At 42.4% G+C, this 12314-nt stretch overlaps 2 protein-coding genes across 2 annotated transcripts in view; one reads left to right on the forward strand and one right to left on the reverse strand.

The window, feature by feature from the left end:
* The first annotated feature begins 219 nt into the window (after positions 1 to 219).
* LOC142814362 (uncharacterized) lies at positions 220 to 4120 on the forward strand. The gene is made up of 4 exons (XM_075893071.1): positions 220 to 254; positions 1880 to 2023; positions 3779 to 3851; positions 3941 to 4120. The coding sequence occupies exons 1-4, from the start codon at positions 220 to 222 to the stop codon at positions 4109 to 4111; spliced, it is 423 nt and encodes a 140-aa protein (XP_075749186.1). The 3' UTR covers positions 4112 to 4120.
* A 3373-nt stretch (positions 4121 to 7493) lies between these two features.
* Positions 7494 to 12314, reverse strand: part of LOC119171402 (aminopeptidase Ey-like) — a 43351-nt gene continuing 38530 nt past the window's right edge. The window contains exons 20-21 of the mRNA XM_075893080.1: positions 10567 to 10639; positions 7494 to 9309 (exon numbers count right to left, since the gene is read on the reverse strand). Of these exons, the coding sequence (XP_075749195.1) occupies positions 7510 to 9309; positions 10567 to 10639 (1873 nt within the window). The 3' untranslated portion in view covers positions 7494 to 7509. The remainder of the gene's footprint in view (positions 9310 to 10566; positions 10640 to 12314) is intronic.

Here is a 12314-nt window from a genome sequence, read left to right on the forward strand (position 1 = left end):
CCATTGAACTATTTCATGTCCATTGTATATCAAAGTTTTGTCCCATCGATCTCCGCTTACCGATGTTTCGCGGCAGACGATTGCATATTACGACCGCAAATATCCTAATCTAATCTAATCATGTCATTCTATTTTATACCATTTGGAATGCGCTTTCCTGTCACGGTAACCGTTCTATTAATCTAATCATTCACAGTCAACCTGCTAGAGGCAGTTATCATGGGATTCGACACGGCTACAGCTTCTCCATTCAAGTGTGGAAGTTTGGGCTAGTTGGTATGACATGACGATAGTTTTTGCCGTCGTTCCGTTCTCGCGCTATAACTATCGTCATTATTGTTCTCCTTTCAGCTCTCGAATAAAGTATCGTCTCGCCTATACTGCGTAGTTTTCTTTTCGTTCCAATCCTACAACGAAAGAGATCGGAACGAAAATGTGACATTGAACATAATAATGTTTAACCACTTTTTTTTTTTGGGGGGGGGGGGGGCACACACTGTAACACGTTCACGAAGCTCGCTATGCTGCGGTGTTGTGGACAAGTATGTAACGGTCGGTACGAAAAAAAAAGTCTCACCTTCACAAAAGCACCTATATGCTACGATTGCTCGTAAAAGCAAGTTTTTGAAAATCTCGCAGAGGGCAATTTTTATCTGTGACTCATGACAGTGGAAATATGAAAACAGCATATAAGCCAGGAAACATCCTTTGAATCAGCTCTAGAAAGTCGATTCTCGATGAGCAAAACGAATGAAAAAGCTGAATGTTTTTACCAGCCCTCGAAGTTGGGACCATTGTGTAGTCGATGTTCAACCTATTCCATCTAAGAAAGAGCAAAAAATCATACGACTATTTTTTGAGCACCCAGAGATACCACGTAATGACTCTCTTTAAAGAGGCACATCAACTCTTTTTTGGGTTGTCATTATACTCTCTTCAGAGAGTCGTGCTACCCAAAAGAGATAACGTGCCTCTTCAATCAGAGTCGTATACGTAGCACGTCAGGACTATCCGTAGGCGTCACACACACTCTTTTCTTTTTATCCCTAAGAGTGTATTTAATTGACAGAAAAAACGTTGTCATACAGAAACTTTTGTAGGCTTTTGTAGCACTTCAGCTAGGGGAGGGTCCAGACCGAGCGCAAGTAATCTTTTACGTGTTTCAGTTGGCTTTCAGACTGGCGCTTTTCTTCATAAAAAAAGAAAAAGAAAACGTTCGTTGGGATAGTGGGCTAACACAGCCGCTGACCTGCATCATTATGGGCGCCTTGAATACGGGAGTGCAGCGAATCGATTTTTCGCTCGATCGATCGTATTCAAGAAACGGGGATTTCCCGCACTGTCCAAGAAAACGGGAGTAGGCCTTACGCACCAATATGAAGATAATTCTATGGAGCAGCTGGTCTCTCTCTCTCTCTCTTTCGAGGAACGTAAACGGCTAGTTTCAGTTACACTTTTGCTCCTACGATGGCACTTTTGCTTTTTACACACCGTGGTGACTTTGTTTGGCATGTTGTGCTGCTAAGCGCAATGATGAAGGTTCAATACCTCAAACGCCACATTCAGAATATGAAATGCTTCGCACGCATGCATGGCCTTTCGGAGATATTTGGGGGCAAAATGCAAAAAAAAATCCATGAATATTGAGTTAGGTGCGTGCTTAGGAACTAGAGTATAAACTGCGCACTAGTTCAAAAACAGCGTAAGCTATGTAGGGTATTGCTCGACATAAGCAACAGGTTACTACGCTGAAGATAATCTTCGCTATTTATATAAATATTAAAAAATGTAATGCATAGGCTACTCTCGCCATTCAGTGCGCTAAACTTGCATGTCTCTAAGTTTAAACACAACCGCGCTTGTCTCCATTCGTGCGCAGGCTCCTCAGGAAAACCTTGAACGAGAAACTGCTGAATGTGCTTGACTGCGTCCGCATATTCACGTTCGTCGCTGAGCGTAGCGTCCAAGGAAGGAATCTCACGTTGGACTTCATCCGCAAGAACTGGCCGTCAATGTTCTTCATGTAAGAAATATTCACAAATTTAATAGTTAATAAAATTAAGGCACTATAGAGGTAAATCCACCAAAAGACCAAGCAAGATTCTGTACTGGCTACTCCACAAGAGACCACATTCATACTATCAATCAGGCGATAGAGAAATGCGTGAAATGCAATCAACCACGATGCATAGCCTTCATAGATTTCAAGAAGGCGTTTCATTCAGTCAAGACATCAGAAGTGATGCAGGCACTACGGTATGACGGTATCGACGAACCCTACATAAACATACTGGAAAAAATCTACAGTAGAGATCCACAGCCCCCATAGTTATCCATAAATAAAGCGACTGAATAACAATAAAGTAGCGTGTAAAGCAGGGAGACGCGATCTCTCCAATGCTATTAACCGCGTTTTTACAGAAGGTTTTCAGGGCCCTTGATTGCGAAGAGTTAGGGATAAAAGTTAATGGAGAGTATCTTAATGATCTACGAATCGCTGATGACATTTGTAACTCAGGCGACGAATTATAGCTCAAGATTATTGAACTGGACACGAAAAACCGAAGAGTAGGCCTGAAAATTATTATGCACAAAACTACAGTAATTTGCAAAAGTCTCGGCAGAAAACAGTGCTTCGTGATAGATGGAGAGACGCTGTATGCCGTAAAAAATATGTCTACTTAGGACAGGTAGCAACCGCGGAGCCGAACCATGGCAATGAAATAACTAGAATAAGTATAAGATGGATCACATTCAGCAAGCACTTTCAAAGCATGAATGGTAATATACCACTAACCCTCAAGAGGAAGGTATATAACAGCTGTATCTTGCCGGTACTTAGCTACGGAGCAGAAACATGGAGACTTACAAAGAGGGTTCAGCTTAAACTGAGGACGACTCAGCGAGCGATGAACAGGAAAATGATAGGTGTAACCTTAAGAGACAAGAAGGGAGCAGAGTGGGTCAGGGAACAAACCAGGGTTAATGGTATCATGATTGAAATTGAGAAGAAGAAATGGACATGAGCCGGACATGTAGCACGTATAGGCAGGATAACCACTGGTTATTAAGGGTAACTGACTCGATTACCAGAGAGGGCAAACGCATGAAGGGGTGACAGAAAGTTAGGTGGGCCGATGAGATTAAAAAGTTCGCCGGCATAGCGTGGCAGCACAAAGCACAGGACCGGTTTGATTGACGGTTCATAAGATATGCCTTTGCCCTACAGTGGGGGTAGTCAGGCTGGTAATGATGATGATGATGAACTTAACACAAGCATTTCATCGGTTTGCCATGCTTTTGTCATCGGTGTTTTATGCAAGCTTTTAAACTTTTGGCGCAAATAAATAGCACCACTCTCAAACCCCTCATATGCTCTTCCAAACACATGAGCGTAGAAACATTTGAAGCGACAACACGAGGATTAGTGTATTGCTTCATACAACACTATCGAAACTTCTAATTTATTACTACATTATTGTATAACACAACGCGACCAGGGACACAAGAAAAACAAACTACAAGTTCATCCACTTTTCTTCCTTCAAATTTACGCTACAATTACTTATAATATTACCCCCGTACTTGTTTCTAACAAGTACAGGGGATATTACAGAATACAGGGGTAACAAGTACAGGGGATAACAAGTACAGGGGCGTTTTGTTTCTAACAAAGGAAACGAGCCCTTGAGTTTACCTTTTTTTCCCCTTTGCTATGGCTTGAGTTATTTGTACTGTCAACCAAGATACGTTAATTTTTACCGCCATGACCCCGCAGGTGGCGGGCGAAGTTCGTGGAAATCTTGGTACGCATTGCAGCCAGAATGGTGAATGATCAGGAGCTCGACCAAGTAAGTTTCGTCACATTTTTCGGAACCCTTCAAACAGGCTTAACCAGTTCCGAAAAAAATGTATCGTTTATGTTCGCTTCCACTTAAAGGTTCGCAACTTGTTCTACAACTTCAACGGGACTTCGGCCGAGGTTACCTGGGCATTCCAGCAGCTTGACAAGAACGCCGCTGCGAACAGGGCTTGGGTGGCGTCACAGTACAAGCAAATCAGCAAATTTCTAGCTGATGATGAGCGAGAAATAAAAAATCTCGAAATTTAAAAATCACGATATCTGCAGATCGTGTGGAGGCAAGAGGTGGCGCTTGCGGCGAAGTTGTCGGCTTTATTTATTTCGTGTCTATAACGCCCAGTTTGGTTAAAATGGGAAGCAAAGTCTTAAAACGGTCTCGAAACGCTTATTTACACAATACAAATCACTGACTGTATACATATACAATTGAAAATGAACTACTGCCGGGTTTGAGGGCCTGCAGGCAGGAGGAGAACAGTAGAAACAAAAAGTACAGAGAATGCAGTCAAGAGCAATGTACGAAGAGGATCTATACAGTGAATGTATGAACTGGTAAACACTAAAAATTAAACGCGAAGAAACGCTATTAACGATAGGTCATTATATATGTACACATATATACTATGTATCCTCTTCATACGTTCTTGGCTGCCCATTTGTCCCTCTAAAGCCTGCAATATATATATATATATATATATATATATATATATATATATATATATATATATATATATATATATATATATATATATATATATATATATATATATATATATAGTCCAGTAGATCTTCCGTGAGCGGTCACAACGTGGTTTATTTCGACGTTTCGGCCTAGAGTCCGGCCTTCATCAGGATTAAATATACAGTTTGTCGGTGCTCAGCTTTATACAATCTCAAATCAGAGGGCAAGGAAAGAGGAAAAAAAAGACAGAAAAGAAAAAAAAGGAAAAAAAGGAAAAAAGGAAAGAAAAAGAAAAAAAGAGAAGAAGAAGAGAAAAATAATATACGGTGGACGCCCATCGGGTGCCCCCTTCCACTATTCCTTCCACTTCCCCCTCCTCCCTCCACCTCCCCCCTCATCTCTCTCCCCCTTCTTCCTTTCACCTTTCTGATGTCAGCAGTTTGTATATGTTTCCGTTCACTAACGCATTCCTCCCGATCAGACGGTCCCTCCTGGCACTGGCAGTTCGGTGTGGGGCAAAAAAGAGCTTTTTTAGGAAGTTTAAGCCTTTAACTACTCGGAGTCCCGTAAACAATTCGTCGTAGAAGGAGGGGTGCCGCGTATTGTGGCAGAGGCTGGTAAGCGGGCATTTTGGGAAGTTCTAAGCCTTTAACTACTCCACGCCCTGTCAACATTTCGTCGTAAAAAGAGGGGTGCCCCGTATTGCGGTTGGCTGTGCAAGCGGGTGCAATGCGAATTCCTTGCCCGCTTCTGGATTACGCGTGTAGTGGGGGCCTCTCGGCTGTGCACAGGGTTGCTGTTGGGCATGTCATGCATGGCACGATTGATGGTGTAGTAAAATAAAACAGAAAACAAACGACAGCTGCATTTAGGAAGAGTAGTTACACTTCGAATTGTTTTGGGTTGTCCAGTGCCCTTCGCAGCTGCAGTGCCGTGAACTCAGTTACTGTTTTCATTGTTGCCGTTATTGTTTTCTAATGCTTTGATTGCTGCAAGTGTACCAGGATTCTCATTTATTCCTCTATCGGGGGTGTTAAATCGGTGGATAAGGTATGACTCTCGTTGTTCACGTTCTCGATTTGATTTAAATCCCGTCTCTAAGAGCGTTACTGATAGTTTGTCGAATGCATGGTCGGGAAGATTGAGATGTTTTGATAGAGGTAGACTTGGGGCTGATTTCGCATGGGCTCTGTGATTATTGAAGCGGATCCTAAATGGTGTTTCTGTTTGTCCGATGTACTGCATACCACACATGTTGCACTATAGTAGGTATACAACACTAGAGGAATTGCATGTTAGGTTTCCTCGTATGTTAATCGAAAACAAGACACACACACACACACACATATATATATATATATATATATATATATATATATATATATATATATATATATATATATATATATATATATATATATATATATATATATATATATATATATATACAGGCAGTAATGCCAATGGAATGCAAATAAGAAGAAAGAAAAGTGGATGAAAAAATTACCAACTGTCTGTTATATCTCATTAATATTGTGTTAAAACACGGAAAAACGAGCCCTTAGGTATACACTTCTTTCCCTTATTTTATATATATATATATATATATATATATATATATATATATATATATATATATATATATATATAGTGCTCGCGGGCAGTTTGAGAAAGGCAGAGGTAGAAGAAGTCAAGACCAGCATTTCGTATCTATTTAACTATTAAACGCGTCAAGGGCCCATGGGCAGCCAAGAAAAACGCACGAAGGGGATACATACGATTTGAATCTATGAACTGGTAAACGAACACTAAAAATGCGAAACAAGGAATACGGTGAACAATAAAAATAATACACAGAAGCAGGATTGATAATGTAAACGACAGTTCTTTAATTACTGTTTTATTGCGTTAGCTGCATATTCCCGATCGTGCGCTCAGCTAGTATGATTTGAAAGACAATTTGATCTTGCTTGCAGGTAATTTGATTAATCGTTATTAATTCATTTCATCTGATCGTAACGTTATTTCATGATTACTTATTAAATGTTCAGAGCGCTTAGTTAGGTTGCGATTTATGTATAATTCAGTATTTCGAGACATGATACGTGGGGTTTAACGTTCCAAAACCACCATATGATTATGAGAGACGCCGTAGTAGAGGGTTCCGGAAATTTCGACCACCTTGGGTTTTTTAACGTGCACACATATCTGAGCACACGGGTCTACAGCATTTCCGCCTCCATCGGAAATGCAGCCGCCGCAGCCGGGATTCGATCCCGTGACCTGTGGATCAGTACCTTATACACTAGACCACCGCGTCGGGGGCGGGGGGGGGGCATTTTGAGACACTAAAAACGCGTAATTACATAATATGCAATCCATAAAAAATATAAATATTGTGCGAAGTAAAATTTGTTAAAAATATACGTAGTTTCTTAGTTACATGATAATTATATAATATACATTTTGTTAGCAAATTATTCGATACCACCCTCTGCTACTTGACGTTATACAATATACAATTATACGTAGTTTCTTAGTTACATGATAATTATATAATATACATTTTGTTAGCAAATTATTCGATACCACCCTCTGCTACTTGACGTTATACAATATACAATTCGTTTAGAAACTGTTCAAGTTTTAGGTTCTAGTACCACACTTTTGAGAAATGCTGTTTTGCTTTTTTTAGTTACACGATGGTTACACAATATACACATCATTAACAAATTACTCAATACCAGCCTGTGCTATTAGATGTTATACGATATAAAAGTTGTCCAGAAATGGTTTAAATTACAGGTTGTAATAGCAGTCTTTTCATAAATGAGGTTTTGTCAACGTTAATTCGTTCATTGACGATATATTGTGTGGCTTATGCTCCGCAAGGAAACGTCGAAAATCCTTGCGCCATCATACCAAACTATACTCAGGCGAATGAGGCATAAACTATACGTGACAGCTACGGCGTTTTTATTTTGATCTGCGATACTCTTTCGTCTCTGTTACCGGCACCGACATGTCTTCTGGCTTTTCTTGCCACGCTTGCTTCGCTACTGCCACTGAGCTTTTTACTCGCTGGTACATTATCAACAGGCGCGGAATTTCCGAGGCTGCCGATGTAGTGCCTAGTGAGGAAGATATCCTCGAACCTCGTTATAATCACGGACGTGTCTATGTAGTCTGGATAATGCACGGTGTTTCCAAGGTCTTCGTTCAAGTGCTCCGGCAAAAAGGCGTTGGATTTTACAGCTGGAACATCGGCAGCTTTCATGCTCGCAGAAACATTTCTAGCCACGTTTCTCCGCGTGTTGTCACCGCTGCCTTCGCTTCTGTTCCGAGAGCTTTCCGATATTTGAACGTAATCGGCTTCTTTCGACAAATCTACTGCAGTTGCTTTAGCTATCCTGATGTCCTTTCCGGCACCGCCGTTCACGGCGGCACCTTCGTCTTTGTATTTGCTGGTGAAATAGCGTACGGCCCCCTCTGCCGTGCCCCTATTTCTCGTATTCTGACTGACGTTGTCGTTCACGCTCGGCACAGCTGGTCCAGTCGCTTTTAAATCATTACGACTGTCGCGGAAATGTTTGGTGATGAATAGGTGTTCAAAATCTTTTATGATTACGGTAGTGTCTGAGTAGTCCTCGTCTTGAGAATTTGCCGAAATTTCGATGCGCTCAACTTTCTTCGATACGTCTTCTGCAGTTTCCTTGTCCATCCTGGTGCCCTCTCCGACACGTTCATTAATGGCGGCACCTTCGTCTCTGTACTCGCATGGAAAAACAATTTCGGCTTTCTCTGCCACGCCACCATTTCTCGTATTCAGGCTGACGTTTACACTCGACATAGTTGGTTCACTTGCTCCAAGACCATCAAGACTGTCGCGGTAATTTTTGGTGATGAATACGTGCTCAAAATCCTGTATGGTTCTGGTAGTGTCTGTATAGACATCTTCAGGTCGTTTCTGCTCCGCTGTCTCAAATGATGCATTATCCAGCTTTTTTTTTCTGGTCAGGCGTTCAGTAGCACTTTCTTGAGATGAAACAGCTGAACTTGTGACGTTAGCGCTTGTCATTACGCTTTTTGTGGCATTACTTTCTCGACTTTGCTTGGCGTAACCTTGCGAGTATGATTCAGAGGGCTCGATTTTGTTTAACGAACTTTCTTCGGCTACTGGAGACACCGGGGCATCACTTTCATTAGCGCCGTTCCGCACATCATTTTGGATTTGGACAGCTTCGAGATAGCTCGCCTCGATGCTTCGATTGAGGCTCCACCTCGTTCCTATAATGTCAGCATTGTCGGAAGCCTCGTGACTGTCAGCGTTGCGTTTGACAAGTGACTCGTTGCCGTAATTCATCCCTGTCGTAGTTTCCGACAACTTTGAAACACGCTCGTTGTGGTCACGGTTGAATGGCCTGTCTCGGAGTTCTTGAGAGTAGGAGCTGTTTCTCTCGGCGATGTCGCCGTCACTGACGCCATGCTCGGGAATGTCCCTCGTTTCGAAGTCATCGCTATTTCCGACCTCGAGATTGTCAGAGTCCTCCTCGTTCCTGGTGTCGTTACCGCTGAGCGTGCCGTTGCCGTGCAACACTTGGTCGTCCAGTATAAATTCCGCAACGTCACGCTTAAGCCAGCGGGCCACTTCGTCGTAGTACGAAGCCACCCACTTCATGTTCCTCTTGGCTATCTCGTGAATTTTGTCGAAAGTCCCACTGTAACGTAGCAAGGACCAGCGGTGGCGCTTTACCAGATTGCTTACCTGAAATTCAGAAAAGCAGAAAAAGAAAGCGTTGCCGTTGGCACATTGCCGAGAAATGACAACGCAGGTAGCAAGTATGTTGCCCTTTGTTGCGAAAAAAAATGATAAAGAAAAAAAGTCCTGCTTCAGCGGGTGCGAGGAGATTGCTTCGCGCGCTATGAACAGATAAAGGCACGGAAGAAAGCGTACCCATCTAGCAGATATTTCGAGCAAAGCAACAAGCGCGTGCACGATGATTTATACCGTTACAAGGCGTAATATTTTCGCTTAGATGTTTTACGGGCGCTCATGCCGGGCGTTTTTGCAAAGATTGCAAAAAAAAAGTATTTGTTGAAAATCATTTATGCAGCCGCTTACTAGGCCAGTGGACGTGTTTCAACGTGCAGTTCTTAGAGATTACTAGATTATTGGATTATATATGAAAAAATAACAACAAAACTTGGAACTACAAGAACCGGTGAATATTAAGAGTACCGCAATAAGACTTCTTGCTCCTCATATAGTTAAATTTGTAATGATAAGGTGGAATATTTACATTATGCTTGTTATACTTGTAACGTGTGTAACAATATTAATATATTTACATATTACGTTGTTAATTATTATTATCTTTTGTTTTAAGTTTGACTATATATAAGATCGAATATAGATCTTATACCTGTTATACTTGTTATGTGTGTAATAATAATACACTTACATATTACGTTGTTCATTATTATTATCTATTGCTTTTAAATTGCAATATAACGAAAAGGCAGGCTAGTTGGTAATTCACGATGGTTCAGCGAACTGGGAGCGCGGGGGTAAACACAGACACAAAGCAAAGAGGAGGCACACAGCACGAGCGCTCTTGCTGTGTGCCTCCTCTTTGCTTTGTGTCTTTGTTTACCCCCGCGCTCCCAGTTCGCTGATGCTTTAGGTTTGCTGACATACGTCTCACCTTTGTTTTACCTTCAACGTATTGGGCTTCAATCTTACAAAAGAACTCTTGTATTTACTCCCTTCTTCATGCGCGTTTGGGGTCTTTACTACAAAACAAAATATTCGCGGAGGTTGTACGTTTCGAAACCGTGGTGCGATTACGAGGCGCGCCGTAGCAGAGGGTTCCGGAAATTCTGACCATCTGTTCTTGAACGTGCACCGATAGCGCACAGCACTTGGTTGTCATTTCACCCCCGAAACGCATTTGCAGCGCCCGGTATTGCAACCGCAACCTTCGGCTCAGTAACCAAGGGTAACTCTAAAAATAGTGTGTACCTCTGAGAGTTCTTCATAGCTGGAAACGTACTTGAAAACAGACGCGATTATACCCGGGAAGAGGCGTGGGTACCTGCGTGTGAAATGAGTGCACATCCAAAACAATTAATGCGTGGGGCCATTAACCATAATCGCGTTTTGTGAGGCGACAAGGCGTTGTTGACCAACTTCACTAACAACTATAGGACACGAGCAAACCAGCCCAACAATATATGTTGTGAATGAACAACTCGCTGATGAGTTAACAACTTTTTTAAAATACACTATTTTTTTTCCCAATGCTTCATCAGTGCATGGCCTCCGATATGACCAGCTGTGCCTTCTCTCTGGATATTATTTACACACAATATGCTATGCGCAGGTTATCGCATGCTTTTTGGTGAATCCGAAGCCAAACGCGAGATTTTGTAAGTAAAAAAAAAAAGTCTTGCCATATGCGTTTTGAGAACACTGCCAAAAAAGCGAAGCTTCATCAGTCATCACACTATGGCAGGTTCGGATGCCGCCGGCGGCAAGTTATCTTTTAGTCTACTTTTATTTCTTCACACTTAACTAACAATTCATTCTGATAACACCCCTAATCTTTCCCCGGCACTACTGTCTGTTAGTTCTCCTTAATATTGTGTCCAACAAAGAATATTGAACCCTTAAGTTTACACTTCCCTTCGATTGCAATTCCGTGTTTTTCAAGTCCTCCCTACGTTGTTGCATAGATTCGGTCTCTCGCTTGAAGATCGCGGTGGGCTCGGTGACGACACACCCGTTCCCGCGTCTGCTCTCGCTGACGCGCACGCCGGACAGATCGTTCCCTGGGTGCAGTCTTGAGCGCCATGAAAGTGCAAACTCGGGAGAGAATCGGCACCCTTCTTTATACTTCGCCGTTACACTCACGAACCAACTTCTCGCAAAATAGCGAGATTCCTCCACTCAGCCTAACTTTCAGTCCTCCTGACGCGCCTCTCATTGGTTCGCTCTTTTTGCAAGTCCTCACTCTCACTCTTCCTGGCGCGCCACTCGTTGGTTCACCCGTCAAACCTCACCGTCACCACTTTCGGCAGTGGCCCTACCCTTCCTTTGGTGCTTCATTCTCACGACACTGCGAAGCCATGGCACGCAATTTCGAAGACTCCATCAGACGCAGTAAAAAAAAAAGGGGGGGGGTTGAAGCCTCCGCACCAACATTAGGAGTATCGGGATATGATTCCCGTTATAACGCCTTATGTCCGCCTTAAAACCAGTATATTGTAGCGAAGGATGCCAATTTAACCACATTTTCAGCTAAATGCGCTCAGGGTAACACTTCACATTGCTCTGGTGGCATTCTTTCCTTCGGCCCTTACATTTTTACAGATTTGCAGTGAGCTCTTAATGAAGGTAATAGAAAACGGCATAGTAAAATCACTAATTATAATCACCGATCAATGCCCCCTGCCTTTTGGCGGCTTGTATATCGAACACGAGTGTACGTCTCCTGCAAAATACTCAAGAAGTTTCTTTTCAATTATGAATTTAATTTTGTTCAGGCAATCGACGATCAGAAATTGCGGCACACCGCAATCGTTTTGGTTCCGCCGTTGGAATCATTTTCAGCGTGGCAGCCTGTTTAACATTTCTTAACGTTTACCCAGAGAAGCGTACATGGCATCTCGCATCAACCTACATGCGATCGCCATTGAAGGCAGCTTCCAGGTCATTAGTACAAACACTGAAGCACAGCACGATAAGTGGCTTCCACCATCTTTCTCGGG

The sequence above is a fragment of the Rhipicephalus microplus genome, chromosome 4 (assembly GCF_043290135.1).
Source record: "Rhipicephalus microplus isolate Deutch F79 chromosome 4, USDA_Rmic, whole genome shotgun sequence".
In the NCBI taxonomy this organism is placed as follows: domain Eukaryota; kingdom Metazoa; phylum Arthropoda; class Arachnida; order Ixodida; family Ixodidae; genus Rhipicephalus; species Rhipicephalus microplus.

Excerpts from the sequence above, each read along its gene's own strand:
- LOC142814362 (XM_075893071.1), top strand. The coding sequence starts at position 220 with ATGGGATTCGACACGGCTACAGCTTCTCCATTCAA. Across the intron at positions 255-1,879 it reads GCTACAGCTTCTCCATTCAA|GCTCCTCAGGAAAACCTTGA; the intron begins GTGTGGAAGTTT and ends ATTCGTGCGCAG. Across the intron at positions 3,852-3,940 it reads ATGATCAGGAGCTCGACCAA|GTTCGCAACTTGTTCTACAA; the intron begins GTAAGTTTCGTC and ends TTCCACTTAAAG.